The 20,299-nt window shown below is 35.1% G+C and overlaps 2 protein-coding genes and 1 non-coding gene across 16 annotated transcripts in view; 1 reads left to right on the top strand and 2 right to left on the bottom strand.

Annotated features, from left to right (window-relative positions):
- Window positions 1-17,494, top strand: part of DNAJC24 (DnaJ heat shock protein family (Hsp40) member C24) — a 54,501-nt gene extending 37,007 nt beyond the window's left edge. The window contains exons 3-5 of one of the 2 annotated variants that reach the window (XM_047877427.1): window positions 6-144; window positions 11,669-11,737; window positions 15,572-17,494. In XM_047877427.1, the coding sequence (XP_047733383.1) occupies window positions 6-144; window positions 11,669-11,737; window positions 15,572-15,702 (339 nt within the window). In that variant the 3' untranslated portion in view covers window positions 15,703-17,494. The remainder of the gene's footprint in view (window positions 1-5; window positions 145-11,668; window positions 11,738-15,571) is intronic. The other variant, XM_047877428.1, reaches the window with a different exon arrangement.
- Window positions 14,474-14,546, bottom strand: TRNAR-CCU (transfer RNA arginine (anticodon CCU)). The gene has a single exon. It is a non-coding gene; the product is annotated as a tRNA-Arg (tRNA).
- Window positions 17,012-20,299, bottom strand: part of IMMP1L (inner mitochondrial membrane peptidase subunit 1) — an 82,144-nt gene continuing 78,856 nt past the window's right edge. For all 13 annotated transcript variants that reach the window (XM_047877414.1, XM_047877416.1, XM_047877421.1 and 10 more), the window contains 2 exons: window positions 18,030-18,140; window positions 17,012-17,179 (listed from right to left, as the gene is read on the bottom strand). In XM_047877414.1, the coding sequence (XP_047733370.1) occupies window positions 17,111-17,179; window positions 18,030-18,140 (180 nt within the window). In that variant the 3' untranslated portion in view covers window positions 17,012-17,110. The remainder of the gene's footprint in view (window positions 17,180-18,029; window positions 18,141-20,299) is intronic.

The following is a 20,299-nucleotide window of genomic DNA, read 5'->3' on the forward strand; positions in this document are numbered from 1 at the left end:
GGCAGTATCATCCAGATAAACAAAGTGCAGATGTGCCAGCAGGAACAGTGGAGGAATGTATACAGAAGTTCATCGAAATTGATCAGGCATGGAAAATTCTAGGGAATGAAGAGACAAAAAAAGAGTATGACCTGCAGCGGCAGGGTAGGTATTTGTGCTGAGGGGCCACAGCACACTGACGCCCTGAGGCATAATCCACGGCCATTCCTGGGGAGCCATCTCCAGCATTTGGCGGAGTTATTGCCTTCTTTACTCCTACCCCACCATCATGATTTTCAATTATGTCCTACTCTTAGTAGTGATGAATCACGGTTTTCAGTTATGTCCTACTCTTAGTAGTGATGACTGTGTATCCATTGAGAAATTAACAAGACTACTACGGGATGTGGCTTCTTACGAAGCCACGAAAGCTACTTCCCTAACTAATGAAAAGTGCTTAATTATACATTTCTAATTAATAGGTTTTCTATGTTTAATAACTTCTTTTTATTATATTTAATTATGTACTGATTACAGTTTTAACTGTAGTACTTTTAACAATGTATACTGTATTAATGACAGCCTAAAGAAAGGTACTATATGGGATAACATCATAAAGCACTCTGTGGTCTTTGAGTTTGTTTTAGTCTAGTTTCATGATTGTCTCCTGGATAAACTATTCTTTATAAGATTGCTATAAATGGCATTTTAGGAATGCACACTTCCTAAGCAGTTGTAAGTCATTTCTTTTATGCATTTTAGAAAATAGCTTCCTAAAACAGTGACAAGCTCTTGTGAGAAAGAAAGGGAGAAATGTAGGTCAGGTTTGTCACACATAGACTGCGGTTACACGAAGTGATAGGCTGTCTTTCTGCACTGGCCTTGGGATAGGAGCCCCTCAGTCTTCTATTTGAACCTTCAATATGCACCCTGCATGCTAATGGGAGGAGTCAATAATCAGTTACAGCCTGTGGGGAAAACACTCAATTGCACTCTGCAGTAGCGCACCAGGTTCAGCACTGACTCATATGTGTTGATAAAAGCTGAGTCTCTGTAGTTGCTTATTGAATGCCCCCCACCCCCCACCATCCCCTACACTGGCACATCATCAATCCTAACAAAATGATTTTAAGGCTTCTACTACTAAAGTTATGAAGATTTGATTTGAGAAACTAGGCTTCTCTAAAGCACAGGATTATAGGATGAAGCCAATGATATATATGGAATATCCATATTTATTTTCAGAGGGAGTTGTACTGATAAAATTAAGTATTACTCCCAGGCAGTGTTTGATACCTTTGTGTGTAAAGACTTCACGAGCTATTAGTTTATATCTTGGTGTGTTTAATAGTGACTTTCATCATACTCTTCAGCTCTAAGGCCCTTCTGCTTCAGTTCTAAGGCCCTTTTGAGCTTACTTTTTAAAAATATTAAGAAACTGATGAGTATAATTTGCAGTGAATTTGGACTTATTTTTAATATGGCTTGAATATTGGGTCTTCTATTTGGTGCATATACAAACATCTTTCAAATGCTGTATTTCTTTTGTAAATGTGTTTTACCTCTGGCAGAAGAATGTAGAGGTGGTTCCATTTGAGGGTGAATTCTATTTATAGGTTTTTAACCTTGGTTCACGTGAAAGAATTTCTGTGAAAAGTACCGAAACATACACATGATTGTGTTGTGTGTGAGAAGTTACGTCTGTGCTTTTGCACATCTTTACCAGTCTTTCCTTTGTAAGTGTATTTGCTTCAAATAGGGATAATCCACACAACTGTATTTTGAGAGGTGTAGAGTATGAGCTGTCTCTGTTGCTCTGCATTTTCCCACTCCGCGGCCTTTTACTGTTAAGAACCTGTCAGTAAAACTGAGTGGGAGCCCGCTGGCTAAAGAGAAAAAAGGCAGGGAGAGATCAGGGATAAAAAATGAATCTCTCTTGGTGAGGAATAGGGTGTCAGTAGACCCAAATAGAGAGAAATAGGAAATGGGGTTAAAAGTGAGCAATGGAATTACATGAAGGAAAGTTTTAAAAAATGTTGTAAGAACAAATAATCAACATCTTCACGCCTTTCTCGTTGCCTTTGAGAAGTCCTTGGAAATGTGGATTTCTTTTGAGCTTTGAATCCTTGGTTTTAAGGTTTTTTTAAGAGAAGGTAACGGCAGCCTATTGCATCACAGGGGACTATCAAAGGTCACTGATAGCCACATTTAGACAAAACAAATACAGGGAGAGTTGGGCCTGATTCATGATATGGATAAATAGGCCCACCTTCTGCTTGGAATTTATATAATATCCAGTTTGCTTTGCAGGTTTTTTCAAGCACATCCTAGGAGTACAGTAGAGGTACAACTTTTTATGACATTTTAATATGTCAAATCTAAGTGCTAAGTATTTCCTTCATTATCAGTGGCTGCAAATAGTGATAATGCTTTATTTCAGTTTTAAATTGACATTGAATTGCTGTTTAGATAAGTAGAAGTCTCTTATCCAAATATAACTTGCTGTTTTTAAGCCTTTCATATGAGAGCTATTTTTAAGAATTTTGTAATAAAACAAGTTTCATATTGTCATTTCTCTTGAATGCTGGCATTAATTTTTCCTTCTTGACCCATCTTCAGTAATTGGCTCCTCAAAAGAAGGAAATGAACTTGAACTTCTAACAGTGAAGATTTAGATTTGATAGAAGGAAAACCTTTGAGAGTGATAATTTGTTAAAGACCAGGATAGGTTACCAAGAGAGAGAAAATTTGTTATAACCAGGTCAAAGCACTCTTTTTTTCTGGGTCACCCCCTGGGGACATGGAAATAGCTTTGTTACACAGAACTCTTTTTTGTATGTGTTGCTAGTTCATTATAGAACTTTCTTTTCATAGGGTGTGCTTTAAATATATTTGTTTCCTACCTTCCATGAACTTGGAGTATAAAATAAATTTGAGCTCTGTAATACTTGGGAAGGAGGTAGGAGATATTTTATTGGCTGATGTGGAATGCTTTCTCATATTTCACAGCTCAAAGTTGGTGCTCTGGTGTAAGGAGAGCCTCATCAATATTGCCCATAACCATTTATTTCTGTAAAAGATCATTTACAGGGGCCCTTGGTGTCTGTATTTCTTTGCTTCGCAAAAGATATTATCAGATGAGTTCTAATAAAAAAAAAAAGTCTAGCTATGTAAAGTACATACATTTTTTTCTTCCTCATTTCCACGTATCTATTCTTATTTGATAGTTCTAGGGCAATGTTGGCCAGGCTGAAGAAAAGCAAATCTAAAAAAGGATGAATAATATTCAGTTCCCAGATATTTAACATTTTGAAAGCAGTGTTAACTAGTGAATTTAATCAATTAGTTCCAGTTGGCAATTTACCTTATTGTTTCTAAGGATGCTTCCAAAGACTTGCTTCCCATGTTCCCTTGAAAGGCATGTAGTTATTCAAGATTAGGCTTCAGACAACCATATGAGCACTTTGGAAAATCTTTTCAGGATCTGTAAAATGTTTTTATGAATAATATCTTTGAATAGATTTTGGTGCCTTTATAAATCTTATGGGGAGTTTTCTGATATATTAAACACATTAAAAAACACATCAGAAGTATATCATGGGAAAATAATAGGAATTGTGATTCAGTTGCTTTGTAATGTGACAGTCACACAGATCTCTAATGTCTCAGTGGCTGTACAGAGTGACATGGCTAATGAGGTAGGTTGACTTCTTTGTGACCTGAAGTGGAACAAACCTTCAAAATGGTTTCAGTCAAATTAATAAAAATAAACCTCCAAATGAAGTCAGTCAAATTAAATAATGTTAAAAAAAAAAAAGTTCATTGTGTTTGGGATCCTTCCTTAGTGGTATATTATTTTTATATTAAGATGTATCTTGGTGTTCTGTTAGTAAATTATTTTGGTAAGGTGGAGTCTTCATGTTATACAATTGGCCAAGTACCTGGATACCCAAAATAGCCTGGCTCAGAAGGAGATTAGGCCAGACATTGTAAAGTCAGTGTGTCTTTACTCAAAGCTAATCAGCTATTCTCCCCTAGCTAGATACAAAAGGTCACTTCTGGTGTTGTATTTTACAATTTACCTTGTCCCTTTTATTAGGATAAATATTTGAGAATGGAAGATTAGGAAATAAATTCTGAGCCGAATATGGAAAATATCTAAACACCACCAACATTTATGTATCAACTTATAATTTCTTAGTAAGAGCCCCAAATAAGGACCTTCCTGAAAGCAAGTTAATGCTAAAGACTGATTAACTCCATAAGAGTGGAAATAACGCTTTTAAATGTAGATAATATAAATCTGAGTTACGAATAATGACTTAAGGCCAGGAGATACTTGTGTAGATTATGTGCTAAAACTGACCCTTACAAAATACTTGTATTAGTCAAGTTAGAGTTTCCATCTGTGGTCATATCAGTATTTCCATTTGATTTTAGGAATTTGAAAATTGGCTGTAAAAATGTGCTTCAGGTAAAATTTGAACATAAGCATCAGGGGGCATGTTTTGTTTTGTTTTGTTTTGTTTTGTTTTGTTTTGTTTTGTTTTGTTTTGTTTGGGTGACTGTTTCTGGGAAAAGTATGTGAAATGATGCCGAAAATCCATCTGGACAGTTAGGGACTGGCACTTTCTTCAGATGGAGAAAAGAGTATAGACAAAACTTTTTGTGAGGGTCCTGCTCCATCTTGTCATAAGAAGGTGACTACTCATGTTATCTGTTACTTTTACTTGAATGCAAATAACTTTTTTGCAATAAAAATTTATTTTAAGATCCTTTCTCAATGGTTTTAAATAAAAATTTGACTAGTTTGAAAGAATGAATGTTATGGGAACCTATGGGCAAGACTACACTTATAATTCTGATATAGTTGGACATAATTGGGAGTTCTGATTTAATAATAGAGAAAATGTAAGATTTTAGGGAATTTGTGCCTCCCATTTTAACTTCACTCTCAATTTCTACTTGGGTACTTGATCCAATTGAAATCAATGAGTCTTTTTTTGTTTTTTGTTTTTTTAACTGTTTACTAATTTTCGAGAGGGGGGCGGTGTGCAGAGAGAGAGGGAGACACAGAAGCCAAAGCAGGCTCCCGGCTCCAAGCTGTTAGCACAGAGCCCCATGTGGGGCTCGAACTCATAAACCGTGAGATCATGACCTGAACTGAAGTCGGACGCTCAACCGAGCCCCTCAGGCGCCCCAAAATCAATGAGTCTTAACCCAAAATAGGGTTACCTTTCTCAGTGCTTATTTTTTTCTTTCAGACTTGAAACTTTCGTTTCATATTACACTCTGATTACTTCTACTTTGCTCAATAAACAACCAATGAATTAGAAATGAGTTTTGACATTTCTGTAATTTTTTTTTTCTGTGTGATCTTTTTATTCTCACAGCTACCATGGTAGTCCATACCCAGAGTAGAACACATACCCATATTATTTCCATAGCTGCTAATTGGCCTTCTACAGAGGTTCACATTTTGATTGGTCTAGCTTTCTTTATTCTCACTCCTCTGTTTAAGAACTTTTATAACCACCCTCTCCCCAACCCAACATTTTCCCATTCAGCTAGAATTTAAATGGAACAGAAGCTTTGAAGTTTGTTCCTAATTACTTTTTCAGCCTTGTCACCAATCACAAACCTAATGTGAATCTTCTTCCCTGGTTCATTTAGGGGCTCTCAAACACATATGCTTATGCTGTTGTCATGACTCAGAACACCCTCCCATTCTGATTCTTCCCAGTTTTTTTTTGTTCAAGTTTGAACTCAAGATCATCAATCCACCTCCCACCTCCCAAAGAAAGCTTTCCCTGACATTCTAATCTGCCATCATTTCTAATCTCTGAATCTAATGTACAAATTAATTATTTTGCACTTTTTCTCTGTGACTCCTATCTTTCAGTTTTGTTTGATACTTCGGAAGGACAATAATTGTGTGGACCATGGCTTTGATAATAATGGGCTGATAATAATGGGCTGATTTTAATGGGACTGACAATAGCAAAGTACATCAAACTTCTTAACACTGTTACAAATCCACACAAGGTCAAGAGTTGCTACCTTCCTACACTGTGGTACTTGAGGCTTTCCCCCACTCATAATGGATTACTCTTTAGTCATTTTCTTATGGTCTGTTATGAACAGGTCACCACAAGCATTATGAGATAACAATTAAAAGAGCTACTGTTTATTGAGCACTAGATCTATGGTAATTGTCTTTCAATCATTGTTTAACAGCCTCTTAAGGAAGATATTAATACCTGCTTTCCAGAGAAAGAGTCTTGAGGTTCAGAGGGGTTAAGTAATTTGACTAAGGTCACATGACTAGTAATTGATAGAGGGGAAATTCAAAAGTCATTCTCTGACTTTTAATCATTGTGCTGGGCTGTCAAGTTTTGAATAGGTGTGTACAACCTACTATTTTTAGTTCCAGATAATCAGGAGTGAGTTCCTATTTGAGGGTCAGAACGAGAGGCCAGGCTTACTTGTAATGCTGTTCTACCTGCTGTGTACTGAAACGTGAAATTCAGTTTCCGGTCTTCATTTGGTATCTGTCATGAGCACTGGGTTGACACTCAGTTTATAAAAGCCCCACAGTTCTCCAAGTCCATAATTAAACTCCAAGTTTTTAATTTTTCTTTGATATGGAAAGCCTTGCAAGTGACTCTTTAATTTCATCTGGGAAAGGATTATAGAGCTTTCGGATTTAATGAACAGGTTTCAAATTAAATGTTGCCTGATTCTGAATCTCTTTTATCAAGGTAGAGACTGTTCTAAGAACAGAGACTGTTAAGGACAAGGAAACTGATTTCCTTCCAGTTAGTTCCTATATGAAAATTTTAATTATGTATAGTGAAGTGATTTTTAAGAATGAGGTGATTGTTTAAAATTAAATTACTTGGTTTTAAAACATCAAGATGCTAAGAGAAAAACACTGCTCTTAGCTTTTAACACACAGATGACTTAAAGCTTTAAGTGTGAAATTACGTATTTTAAGACATAAAAATAAATACAGTAGACTAATTGCTAAATGAGAGCATTCTGGGGACTTGGTCGCTTGGGTAAGTTACGACATTGCTACACATGAATAGTAGGGACTGAACTGCGGATGGACTAGATCTTTTGGCCAATATTGGGTTGAATGAGACTTGTGATATCTCAGCCATAATGAATAAAGTTAAATTCCTCTCCACCACAGCTTTTTGTTGCTGTTATTTATTTTTACTTATTTATTTGAATTGTAGCTTTAGTTAGAAAAGGTTTCCTGGGATTAGGAAATGTAATTATTAGGCAGCAAAGAGTTGTTTTAGAAATTTTACTATCATTAGGAGGAAGCTTTAAAAGACTGGAATGCCATTGTCTTGTAAGAAGTAAGAAATATTTATTGATTCCCAAATGGAGCTGAAAAAAACCTTTCCTCTTTTAGAAAGTTGTGAATGACCCAGCGAGAGCTCTAGTAAGCTTTACTGAACCAAGCTGCTAATAGTTATTTAATGTTATTCTTCAGTGTGAAAGAATCTCCCTAGATTTTCCTTTTAATCTCTTTGAATTGCAGGCTCATAAACCTCTCTGATGAGTCCTGCCAGTGTTTTCTCAGATCCCACTGTTGAGACAATGGAACCACAGAATTCTTTCACCTCTTGTTGTCAGACAAATCCAATAGAACACAAGGTCATAAGGGCCTATACTTCTAAAGGTTGAAAGATTCTTTTCCAAGTAACCACATAAATTATTTGATTTTATCATTATATTCCTCAGGAATCTCTCTTTATAATTCATTGCTTTCTGTATGTACATAAATTCGGATCTTTTTCTTGTCTCCATATTTGGCTAAGCTGTGGGTACTGCACAGGGTGTGAGCAGGCCTACATACCTTAGGAAAAGCTAAGCCCGTTTCCTTCAAAGAATTAGGAATCATGTAGTGTAACTGGACTTAAGATAGAGTACCCAAAATGCCAGGCATTGCGTTTTCCTTCCAAATGGCTGGGTTTGCTTGTTTTTATTACCATTCTGTGGCTAAGATTCCAGATTTAAATCTTGGATCTATTCCTTTAATTAAATCACTTTCTAAGTCAGTTTATGTTTTCTCAACATTTTTAGTAGTGTCATGTTAACGGAAAATTTTAAGATAGGGTTTACATTTTCAGATACCTATTGAAATATTGTAATGAGAAAAAATATTTATAATATGTAATAGTTAAAAGGAACTTATCTATTTTGCAGATGCCATGCCTGATTAGTAGACAATTATCAAAGCTAATTACAAGGTTCCTGTGAGTTACTTTACAGGCTAGGGAGGAATTAAGTTTTCTAATTATAACTACAATGGTGGACAAGCAGAGATCATTGTTTAGAAAGAAAAAAAAAAACAACATTGATTTGTTTGTGCTCCTTCCTTGTAATCGTAGTTAGTAGGGGGGAGGTTGCTGTTGCCTCACTCCCTGGACACCTGCCTCTCAACAAAGGATCGTGGTCACCTCCCCACCCCCTACATTTAGATTCACCTTTTACTTGTATGTCCCCCCTCAGCTCATTATACAATTCTCCAGGGATCCAATCTCCCTGAGTTAATCACCCCCAGCCTTTTTAAGAAGTTGTTAGATTACCATCTTTTCAAGGAACACACACTTTCCTATGAGGCTTTTAACTTCTTTCCCCTAACTTTTGTTTCCTTATTTCTATTAAAAAGTATAGCTATTGGAGGCTTAACACACTACCTTTAAAACTTTTTGTTGAACTATACATACAGAGAAGTGCACCAGTCCTAAGTGTCCAGCTTGATGGATTTTCACAGTAAACGCATCCAACTAACCAGCACCCAGAAGGCCCTGCAACTCCTTCTAGTCCCTACTCTCCCCCCACACCTAACACCACAGTGTCACCCAGCAACAGAGTAGTTTTGCCTGTTATATTTCAGAAAATGGGGAATCGCCTGGTGTGTTCTCTTTTGTGTCAGATACGACTTTTAAAGTCAGAATTCCCACAAAAACTTGGACAGTGTCCACATAATATTGAATAATCAGATAAAACATATAAATGTTTAGATCAGCCACAGAACATGAAAATATTTTTTAGTATACTTTTAACTCTGACTTGGGAAAGTACTCGTTGCATTCTATTTCCCTCTTGTGAGATATCATCTAAGTTGACCTTTCAACTTAAAATAGGTAGCTAAAGTTACTGTACATTAAGAAGAAAAAAATAATAAAAAGGTAAAAGCCACTGTTTTTGAGTAGGTGGAACAATAGAGTTCCATATGAAATAATAACTAGGTAAGAATAACAATAGCTTCCTAATAGAGAAGCAGAAAAATATGAAGCTGACTTCCTCGGCAGTTATCTTTTCCAGTTATTTCTCACTTATTATTTTAAAATAGAAAATAGCATAATGGATATATAGGAATGAGTTGTCTTTTTCTATAATTGCTGTATTGCAGGTGTCCAAGATAGGTTGGATTAAAAAGGCTTATTCATCTTATCAACTCTGCCTTGTCTGATTTGCTTTGATTTCAGAATTACTTAAGATCTAATAAGATACCCTGGAATATAGGCAGCTTGATTGTAAATCATTTACATATGTTTTTCCCCTAATTATAATCTGTTAAGTGCCGATTACCCCCACTCCTCAAATCTAAAACAATGTTTCATTTCCCCATTCAAGCAAACTACCTTAGTCATTCTTTGTAAGGAAGTGAAACATGTGATTAAGATTTTTTTTTCTCTATCCATGGGACTTCCAGGGAGAAGTTTTTAAAAATTAAAATACCAAATAGCCTACAGCCAAGTGTACCTTATGTAGAATGTGGAAATTGTTTTGTTCAGAAATCACTTCGCATACTGATACAGTGTGCATATGCTATTCAGTGGGCCCCCGACATGGAGGGGCTACACCTGGCCACTGGGCAATGTCTGTATCTTTGGATTTTAGGGCCACTTTAATAGACTGTTGGTACCCAGTAAATATGAAGTGATGTAATATTTGACATACTTAACAGAAAGCAATAGTGAGTTCAAAATATTGTAAAATTTTTTCATCTATTTTAAAATTGTGTAACTCACCAATAAATTTGAACAGGCAGTTATTAAATATAATTAAATTGTAGGCATTCTCACATGGAACAAAGGAAAGCAGTCTCAGCAAGTGAACAAGAGACTAGTGAGACAGCTAAAGAAAATTTCATTGGGGTGAGGGGTGGATTTTAGAAGTTTCTTTTAAGCACTGACTTCTAGAAGAACAATACAAGCATACGTGAAGTATAACATGCCTTTAAAAACAAAGACAAATGCTTATCTATAGTGGCTTCCTTTGTCCCAGAGTTTACTTGTTTTAAGCAAGGGCGCGCGCATGCTTTTACCACCTAGACCATACTTTTATTAAATTTGTTTGGAATTTCAGGCTTCTTTGAACCTTCCACCTGTAGGGAAAACTTAAGCCTAGGAAGTAGCAATAGAACATCAACACAATACAGTTGTATTATATGGTTATTGAAATCTTTTATTAAAGTATTGTCTTTAAGTTTCCTACGACTCTGTTGAAAGCAATTAAAATCAGATGACAAACAGCCCCCTACATTTGGTTAGAGCTTTATTCTTTTTTTTTTTTTCTTTTAAGTAAGCTCCATGTCCAGTGCAGAGCCCAATGTGGGGCTTGAACTCACGACCCTGAGATCAAGACCTGAGCTGAGATCAAGAGTTGGATGCTTAACCAACTGAGCCACCCAGGCGCCCCTAGAGCTTTATTCTTTAAAGCACTTTTAGCCTGATTTCATTTGATTAGAACAACACCCTGGTGTTGGTCTACTCTGACTGCCATAAGCAAATTCCATAGACTGGGTGGCTTAAATAACAGAAATTTATGTGTCATAGTTCTGGAGGCTGCAATTCCAAGATCAGGGTGCCAGTCAATATGGTTTCTTGCTGCAGTTGATTTCTCTTTTGTGTCAGATACGACTTTTAAAGTCAGAATTCCCACAAGAAGAATGTGTCTAATAAGAGATTAAACACACATATACCCAATACTGGTGGCTTGTAAATGGCCTCTTTGTTGCTGTGTCTTTATATCCTACTTTCCTTGGTGCCTGTGCATGGAGATAAACCTCTCTTCCTCATCTTAATAAGGCTACCAATTCTATCGGATTAGGACCCCACTCTTGTGATCTTATTTAACCTTAATTACCTCCTAAAAGGCTTATCTCCAAATACTTCAACATATGAATTTGGGGGGCACACAATTTGGTCCATAACAACCCTTCTGAAGTAGCTAAGAGATAACTCAGTATATCTAAGGTATATTTCTAAGGTTAGAAAGCTAGTAAGATTTTACAACTAAGGTTCAAATAGTTACTTTTGCCCAACTCCACGCTGCCTTCCTTAGTTACAGGTATAGTTTATCTGACAAAAAAATTCCCTTTCACAAAATAGAGGTCACTAGTTAATCACAAGGAATTATCAAAATCAATTCTATGGTTTTTGCTTGTTCAATGTTTGTGGAAAATAGGATAGATTTTGACTGTTAAGGCTTATAAGAAGTGGACTATTAGGTAGCCTTAAAACTGCTGTCAAAAGTGGTAAAATGAGTTTTTAAATGGTAAGTAAAGTAGAACTGTAGTCCCCAGGCTGGAGTTGTCTTTTCAGCATTCTTCATGGTTATGATTAGAGTATCAAATTAAGCATCTCTTTATATTTTACAGAAGGTGATCTAAGAAATACGGGACCAGTAGATGCTCAAGTATATCTCGAAGAAATGTGTTGGAATGAAGGTTGAGATTTTTTCTCTTGACTACAGTAGAGAAAAATATTAGAGATTTTCTTTAAGAAGAAAAACTCTCATGGGATATTTGGTAATCTTAAAAAATAGAATAACTTGGCCATATATATATATATATATATATATATATATATAGTGTTTTTAAGAATATTTTTGTTTCATTCTAAAGGTCCATTATTGACCCATTTCCAGTTCTGGTATTTTATTTTTATTTTTGAGAGAGAGAGAGAGCGTGAGCTGGGGAGGGGCAGAGAGGATCAGAAGTGGGCTCCATGCTGACAGCAGAAAGCCCAGTGTGGAGCTCAAACTCATAAACCGCAAGATCATGACCTGAGCCAAAGTCGAACACTTAACTGACTGAGCCACCGAGGTGCCCCTCCAGTCATTTTTCTATTCTAAATAGATGTTAGGTACATAAAGTTTCATGAGATTTTCTTTTTTACATGATTTGGGTTTTGGTTTACTCCCCACTAGTGTAATAGGGAAAATAATTTTTTCCATCCTCCTGTGATGATATTTGAGATGAATTCCTATTAGAATTTTTATTTTTGTTTCTTTATATGGAATCACAAACTGTCAGGGCAGGATTCCTAATACTACACTCTCCTGCTTGGAACTTGGTTTTTTACCCACCATGAAGTCATTCTTTTTCCCTTTTCTATTATTAGATTTTTAAAACAAATCTAATTTCTCTACTCTTCTGATAGTTTTATGAATCACTCTGGCTAGACACTGTGAAGTTCCTTCTACATTCATGTTTCTCTGGACAAGTGAAGAAAATCTTAACTAATTCCTAGAATTTTTATATACTTTATTCCTAACTTTATTGTTTAGCCTAGGGTAAAAATTCCCTAGGGGTTTATAAAAATTTACTAGTGAGTATGGTTAGGTAGAAGATAAATAGCACATCCTTACTGAAAACAAGTTTACTGGAATATTTTTTTTTAATGGCAAATTTTTGACTTCATGCTCTTAGATGGGTCACAGGCTGTTGACTTAGGAGGAGAATCATGTTTCTGCCTATAGGCCACTGTGCTCCTGAAGTGCCAAATGAAATCATAGTGTATAAATTCTCATTTGCAGTGAATGATTGGGAAATTTGAGGTTTTGTGTACCTGGGGCTCCAGGGGTTAATAATGGTTTCATCAGAGTAAACGAGAGAACTGCTATGAACACACTAGTGACATAGGATCTGGTGAAAGACTTCTTTTAGTTCATGGAGGGGACAGACTAAAGCATGTCATTTATCAAGGAGACCTGCCCAACTAAATTTATTTTTTGAAAATATAGTATTGGTACCTCATCAGTCAGTATTGGGTATATGTGTGTTTAATCTCTTATTAGACACATTCTTCTTGCTGCAGTTGATTTAATTAATATATTTTGTTTCCTAATGATTCCTGAGAATATGAAAGAGCCAAACTGGTTTTTGTAATTTTTCCTTCAGTAGCCTTTTAAAAATATGAATATTAGATTTTATTTTAAATGAATATGGATTGGTTGTTCAAGCATCTGTTAAGTCAACAAATACAATGAGTTTTCTGATACAAATGTAAAAAAACAAGATATTAAAGGGAAATGTACAATATGAAATCGTCAAGTTATAAATGTGTCACTGTCCTTGGGATTCCCTTAAATAAACTGTACAGTGCAGAAGATGCACTAACCGCAGCCAATGAATCAGTTATAAGAAGCTACAGTGAATCTTAAAAGTATCAGACATACTTCGACACTTATTTCAATTAATGTTTGTTTTTTTTTAATATATAAAGATGGAAATAATCCTTATTGTTGAGAGATAATCCTTAAGAGAACATACTGAGCAGCCAACAGCTGCATGAAGCTGTTATTTTTGCAAGAATATTAAAAACCAGTAATCTAAGTTCTGCAATTGAATTTGCAATTTCGAATTGTTCTTTGCAATTGAAAAGAGCATTCTTGACAGATGCAGTTCAATACCAAGTGTGATCAACTGGGCAAATAAGAAATCGAAGATTCCTTCATAGCCATTTTCAGAATAGCCTTGGAAAGTGAAGATCCCGAGCAGGAGAAAAGTGGATGAAGCCCTACATGGTAGACATAGCCACATTACCATCTTCTTGACCCAAGGACAGTATGAAACAGTGCATTTTACTATGTTTAAAAGGCATCCCCAAAGAACTGTTGAGGGAGTGAAGTTAACCTTTTCCCCTTAGAGTTAGTCTGTTTCACAACTTGGTCATTTTGCCTTCAATGTATTTAAAATGGTTTCTGTGACGATATCACTTTGTTAAGTGAGAGAATAATACAAGAAGAAACGTAACAAGATGTGAATTTTTAGTGAGCATTAACATTTGGAATCCTCTATGACAAAACTCCACAGTAGCCCATGGTGGCCTCTGCATCATTTACTGAGCACCTGTCACCTCAGATTGTTTCTCAGTGTTCACTGAGGTGGTAAAAAAACAAGAGGGAGATTTAGCTTAAGAAAGCCCTTGGTTATAATATGTACAATTTTAGACAATTTAATAATGAAACAATTCACTTTGAAAGCATGCTCTACTACAGTATATATGTTGGCTCAGACAGAAAGGATGTTAGCATTTTAAAATACAAGATCAAATAATTTTGTCTATGGAGAAAAAAGGCATTGTGATGAGAAATAAGGATTGTGTGAATGAATTCATGTTTTCCTTACTGGTAAAAGAAACACGTAAAATTGGCTTATTTGTTTATTAAGTAGGCTCCATGCCCAGAATGGGGCTTGAACTCACGACCCTGAGATCAGGAGTCACATGCTGTACCGACTGAGCCAGCCAGGCACCCCAAAAGTTGGCTTGTTAATTTTTCCAAGGCCAAACTTGATTAGAGAACAAATAGAAGGCGGTCGAATTTTTTTTTTTTTTAGTGGCATATATGATAAGATCTGAGTGTTAAAAATGTTTGAGAACTGAATGAAGATATTTGATATATTTGTAATAAAAAATTTTGGCAGTAGCAGGATAAGGTGATCAATCATTATTTTTCTTTGACAGTCACTTCTCAGTGACATTGAAATGGAATGACCAGTGGATCAGAGATTCTTTCAGTCAAAGGACATAAGCATTTCAACTTGTCCAGAGGACAGATTTAGTGAAATTTCTACCATTGGTAGACTAAACCTTGTGCTGTATGCTCTCTGTTGGGCATCTCACTTCACAGAATTAGTGTGATACTAGAACAGAGAGTATTTAAAATGTTAAACTTGATTAACAGTTAAGTTAGCAGAGTTTTCTCTAAAAGCATATACTCCAGGCAAAAAAGCATGTGGCTTAACAGTAAAACATGTAGAGCTATTTTTCTCTTTCCTTCACAGTAATAATTTGGACAAATAAATTGAGAGGAATGTAAAATTTATATTTTAAAACAGAAAACAGACGACTTCAAATAAGTGTCATGGGTCACCCCTGAGCATCTGCTGTCCCCTCAAGATCTTTGGGGTGCCTGGCTGGCTCACTCAGTTGAGTGTCCAACTCTTGATTTTGGCTCAGGTCATGATCCAGCAGTTCATGAGATCAAGCCCTGAGTTGAGCTCTGCGCTGACAGCACAGAACCTGCTTGGGATTCTCTCTCCCCCTCTCTCTCAAAGTAAATAAAAATAAAACAAAACAAAAAGATTCTTTGGTAGGTAATTTTTAGAAACATTGTCCTTATATAAGAAATCTTTTCAAGTTCTCATTTAGATACATTTTATACTTACTGAAAATCTTTTTTGGTTTGCAATTTCTGTGACATAAGCTGCATTTTTAAAAAGGTGTTGAAATAGTTACTTGTAAACCTTTGATGCATCATGTTGTTTCCTTTACAGATGATCACACTTTTTCTCTGAGTTGCCGATGTGGTGGAAAATACAGTGTTTCCAAGGATGAAGCAGAAGAAGTTACCCTGATTTCTTGTGATACATGTTCACTAATAATAGAACTCCTTCATTATGGCTGAAATTGTTCACTAAATGGGATCCTTTAACTCTGTATTCATAGAGCGCCCATTCAAGTAAATGTATAAAGCTGATAAAAAGAAGCAGGATTCTTTTTTTGTCAGCTCTTTTATTTGCAGAGAAAATAGAAGACTCAAGCGAGGGCCACCCTAGGTTAATAGAAAATGAACTCAGTTATTTATATGTATTTATATTTGTAGATCACAAAAAAAAAGACTTGAATTATAAATTATATTTTGTGAATTCCCATCTGAGAACTTTGTTATTTGGTCCATTTTCTCCTTGGTACAAAATAAGAATTTTCCTTTTCTTCAAATAAGCATGTCTCCTCTTGTTAAGCGTCACAGTATCATCATGTTCCTTTATAGTTACTAAGTTTCTGAAGTAACATGACATTTATTTGTGCTAAAGTTATCAGCCTGTTGTACAAGTATCTCATTCTCAGGTCATTAGAATTAAATTAGAATCTTTGTGAATAGCATGTGAACCTAGTTGTCTCATAACTAGGACTGGATATGGATATTCATGAAGTTACCTTCAGGAAGGTAAAGTGGCAACTGTGGAAAAGACAGCTTTGGAGTCAAAAGACTTGACTCCGGTCCTGGCACTATCTTCCCTGAGTCTTCGTGTGGCTACATTAAAGGGAGTAAGGCTTGAACACTGCCATCTTCAACTTTAAATGTAACTTAGGAAGTGGCAGTTTTTTAAAAAATATTAATTTGAAACAGATGCATTACTTTCCTTTTTATTTCAAAGTCTAAGAGTATTAATGTCTCTATTTATGAATAGAGAACCACTACATTGCTGGTATGACCAAATGGACTTTTATAATGTTATTATTGATTATAATACACTCTAAAGATTTTATTTTCCTTTGCATTTGATAATCTATGTACAGTATAAGTCAGAACTCATTTTTTAAAAATCTGAGAAATCCTTTATGGGATCACTGAAACTTCATTACCTAATTTCAAATGAGTGAACCAAGCATGTGACTTAGCAGTTTTTTATTAGGTTGAACTCCTGGTATTTATTATTAGTTTGGACTTACAAGACTAGTTACTACTCTGACTTGTAAATGTAGCTAAAGTATAAGGCATATTCAAGAGATTACTTTCATCATAGCTATAAAACCAAAAGTTCAAAAGTGAGGTTGTCACCCAGGTTTTTCTCCTAAAAATATTTTTATATTTATCATAAAATTTAGAGGACTTACTTTGGATTACATTTTTATCCATATATTTTGAACTAATATAGCTTGCAGTGTGTGTTGCTTATTCTTTACATTTAACAATTAAAAATGACTAAAACTAAATAGCAAATAGTTTATTAGTAAGTACATGGTTTCAGTGGCAATGATAAATTCACTTGAATAGGAGAGAATAATGAAATCAAAAGAATAAATGCTTGCTAATCGTCAGAAAATCTGTGGCCATTAGGGCTGTCACGCAGAAATCCAAAATCACTCAGAGGCCAAATCTGTAAAATCAAAATGTGATTGAAGACAATTAATGAAATGATGTTACATCATCATCATACTCCCTGTTTTTATCCATCTGTTTTCTCTGTGCCATATATGAAATACGTTCTCCTTATTCTTTAGTCAAGAACAAATTATATCAAAATAAGACTTTAGAAAGTAAACTTGTATGTGTACATGTATTTAAACTCTAAAGTTTGGAACATTGCTGTGTTATATCAGTTACCTGTGTATAGTGTGTGAATATAGATGTATGAATATGTGTGTCTGTGTTTTGTTTTACTACCCTCAAATAAAGTGAACCCTGAACCTAAGTACTTGAATATAACATCTGCGTAAGTGCAAAGAATCCTGCAAATTATCCAACCTCCCCAAGTATTCATGTGTTCTTCTTCTCACTGCCAGTGAAAATAATAATCTTGTCCTGAGTCATACATTTATAACCATGGTAAGACCATTACTCGGTGTACTTAACTGGGATATCCCTGCTTAACAGGTAGTTTGTTTGACTCGACACTGTTCTTCTGTAAATGTATATTAATTTATGCCCAAGGTAAACATATAGTTGTAAAAGTTATATGAGAAAGAATTACATTTTGGAGATTTAAATGAAAGGCTTATAACTAAAGTAGTTTGAATTTTTATTATTCAAACAAAAAATTACTCTTAATTACCTATCTCAGTGGGGGAAAGGGTAATGTTTATAGCTCTGAAGGCCAGCAGGTTCCTAAATGTAGTCACTGCTACAGTTAAGTCCATTGATAGCTGAATATTTCAAAGTTCATTTTGAAAGAATTTTTTTTTTCCAGCTCAGAGAAGAAAGCCTAAATTTTAAGCAGAAAATAATACCTTGAAAAAGATACGTCCTCTTATTAGTCCATATGGAATAGGTCCATAATACCTGGAATCTGTAGAATTCTGTAGATTATCACCTTCTAACCACACATGACCTGTTGGCACCTAGAATTAGAGAAGAAAGCAGCCCCTTTTCAAAAAGAAAAATAAATTTGGGTACTATAAGAAGCGCATCTTTTTGGTAGTATGGAGAAATGTTTTAAAGTTCTCATTTATAAAATACACACAAACCCTGTGATTTGTATTTTTGCTTTTATCTCTTGCACAATATCTTCTACTGAATATTAGTAAGTAATGTGAAGGTTTCAACATTTTAAAAGATCTTTTTTGCCACACGGTTCCCAAACATTAATTTGTTACACAAACCCCAAACTGAGGTTATAAGAGATCAAAACAGTGTGACAGGGTCATTAATTTAATAGACTTCAAAAGAGGTCATTAGGATGCTGACTGAAAATGTGCCCTCCTGTCTCTATAACAGCATAAGCAGGGCAGCCACTCACTCAGCAACATCCTGGGGCCAATACCAAGGCCAGACCTATTAGAATGCTCATGATGAACTAAATGGTAATTGATTGTGACATCAATTACAAATAATCTCATCATTTTATTGGAGTGGGCTTGTCAGAATTCTAATTAAGATCCCTGTTCTGCTTTTGTACAGGCCATATCTTCAATGCATTATACTTCAATAATGACCATCAAGAACTAGAAGGACCTATTATAAAATCATCAGTTGTAAATTAATGATGGTGACCTTCTACCAAATGAAAGACCCTATCTCCTATATGTCCTGGGTATTAACTGGTAAATAACGTTAAGTTTAAATTTTTACTCTGTCAACCATAAGAATATTTAGAACACCTTACTTAAAAAAAAAAAATGCCCTCTGTGATATGAAATATACCATATTTAAAAATTACTCGGCAGCAATTATCTTTAAAGTTGCATTGTACAAATTATTTTACAGTTTGTTACTCAGAAAAGTTGAATTATTGACCAGACCAAAATGACCTACTGAGAAGAAATTTCTTTTCACTTTTCTTTTGACTGGCTATTACTTAGGGACCTTATATGAAGAAAAATACTCCTATTGGATTTAATAAGAAATGACTGCAACATTAAAAAATGTTACAAATTACTGTTTTTAAAGATTTTTTTTAGGGCAGTTACAGGTTCACAGCACAACTGAGAGGAAGGTACAGAGATTTACAACCTATCCCCTGCCCCCACACATACATAACCTCCCCCATTGACATCCCTGATCACAGTAGTAGATTTGTTACACTTGCTGAACCCACATCAACATCATAATCACTCAATGTCCAGACAACTTAGGGTTTACTCTTGGTGTTGTACATTCTACGGGTTTGGCCAATGTAGAACATATATTCATCATTATAATATCACAGAGTGTGTTCACTTTCCTAAAAATCCTGTGTGATCTACCTATTTTTCATTTCTTTCCCCCAAACACCCATGTTACCTTTTGGAAAAATGAATGTGTACAAGTATATAAAATCTGAATTTCACTTTACATCAGGAATCATATAATTTTGGAATGTCTTATGCAGAAATATTTGCCCAAAACAAATCAAGTTAATTATTTTCATGTAGACAGATTTCAATGTTAAATCTACTTGTAGAGAAAGAACAAGTTTCTTGAAAGAATATCAGATACTATAAGATCACTCATTTTTATTAGTGGAACTAGTTATAGGTTCTAGAGTCAAAAGCAAGACTAGTTCCTACCTATAAAATAAGTGGATTTATGGCAGTGAAGCTTAATACTGCTCGAGTAGAGAAATGAATCCAACTCAGGTCATAAATGAAAAAGGAACAAAATAGTATATTTGGAAAAGCCATGTGTCATTAACATAGTCTTAAAGTACCACTCTGGGAGAAGCTATAATATAGACATTTATGTTTAAATTTCCATAGTTTTTAATATGTGTTTGTTTCTGAGTTCTAAAAAACATAATAAACCAGGATACAATATATATTCCATTTATCCATGAAGTTTTCCCCAACCTTGCCTGCCCATATCAAATACTCTTGATTGTTTAGAGCACTGATTAAAAAGCCTGCCTTGCTTGGGGCCCTGGATTACAACATGTTACTAACCTGCTTGGGTTTTTTGTTAAGTCTACTATCTTATGATCAAACAAGCAAATAGACAGTATTTATGCCATGATCTTTATTTTTTGCAACAACTAAGCCAAAACTGGAATTCCGATATTTGGTGGTAATATTAGTGAGTAGAA

The sequence above is a fragment of the Prionailurus viverrinus genome, chromosome D1 (genome assembly GCF_022837055.1).
Source record: "Prionailurus viverrinus isolate Anna chromosome D1, UM_Priviv_1.0, whole genome shotgun sequence".
In the NCBI taxonomy this organism is placed as follows: Eukaryota; Metazoa; Chordata; class Mammalia; order Carnivora; family Felidae; genus Prionailurus; species Prionailurus viverrinus.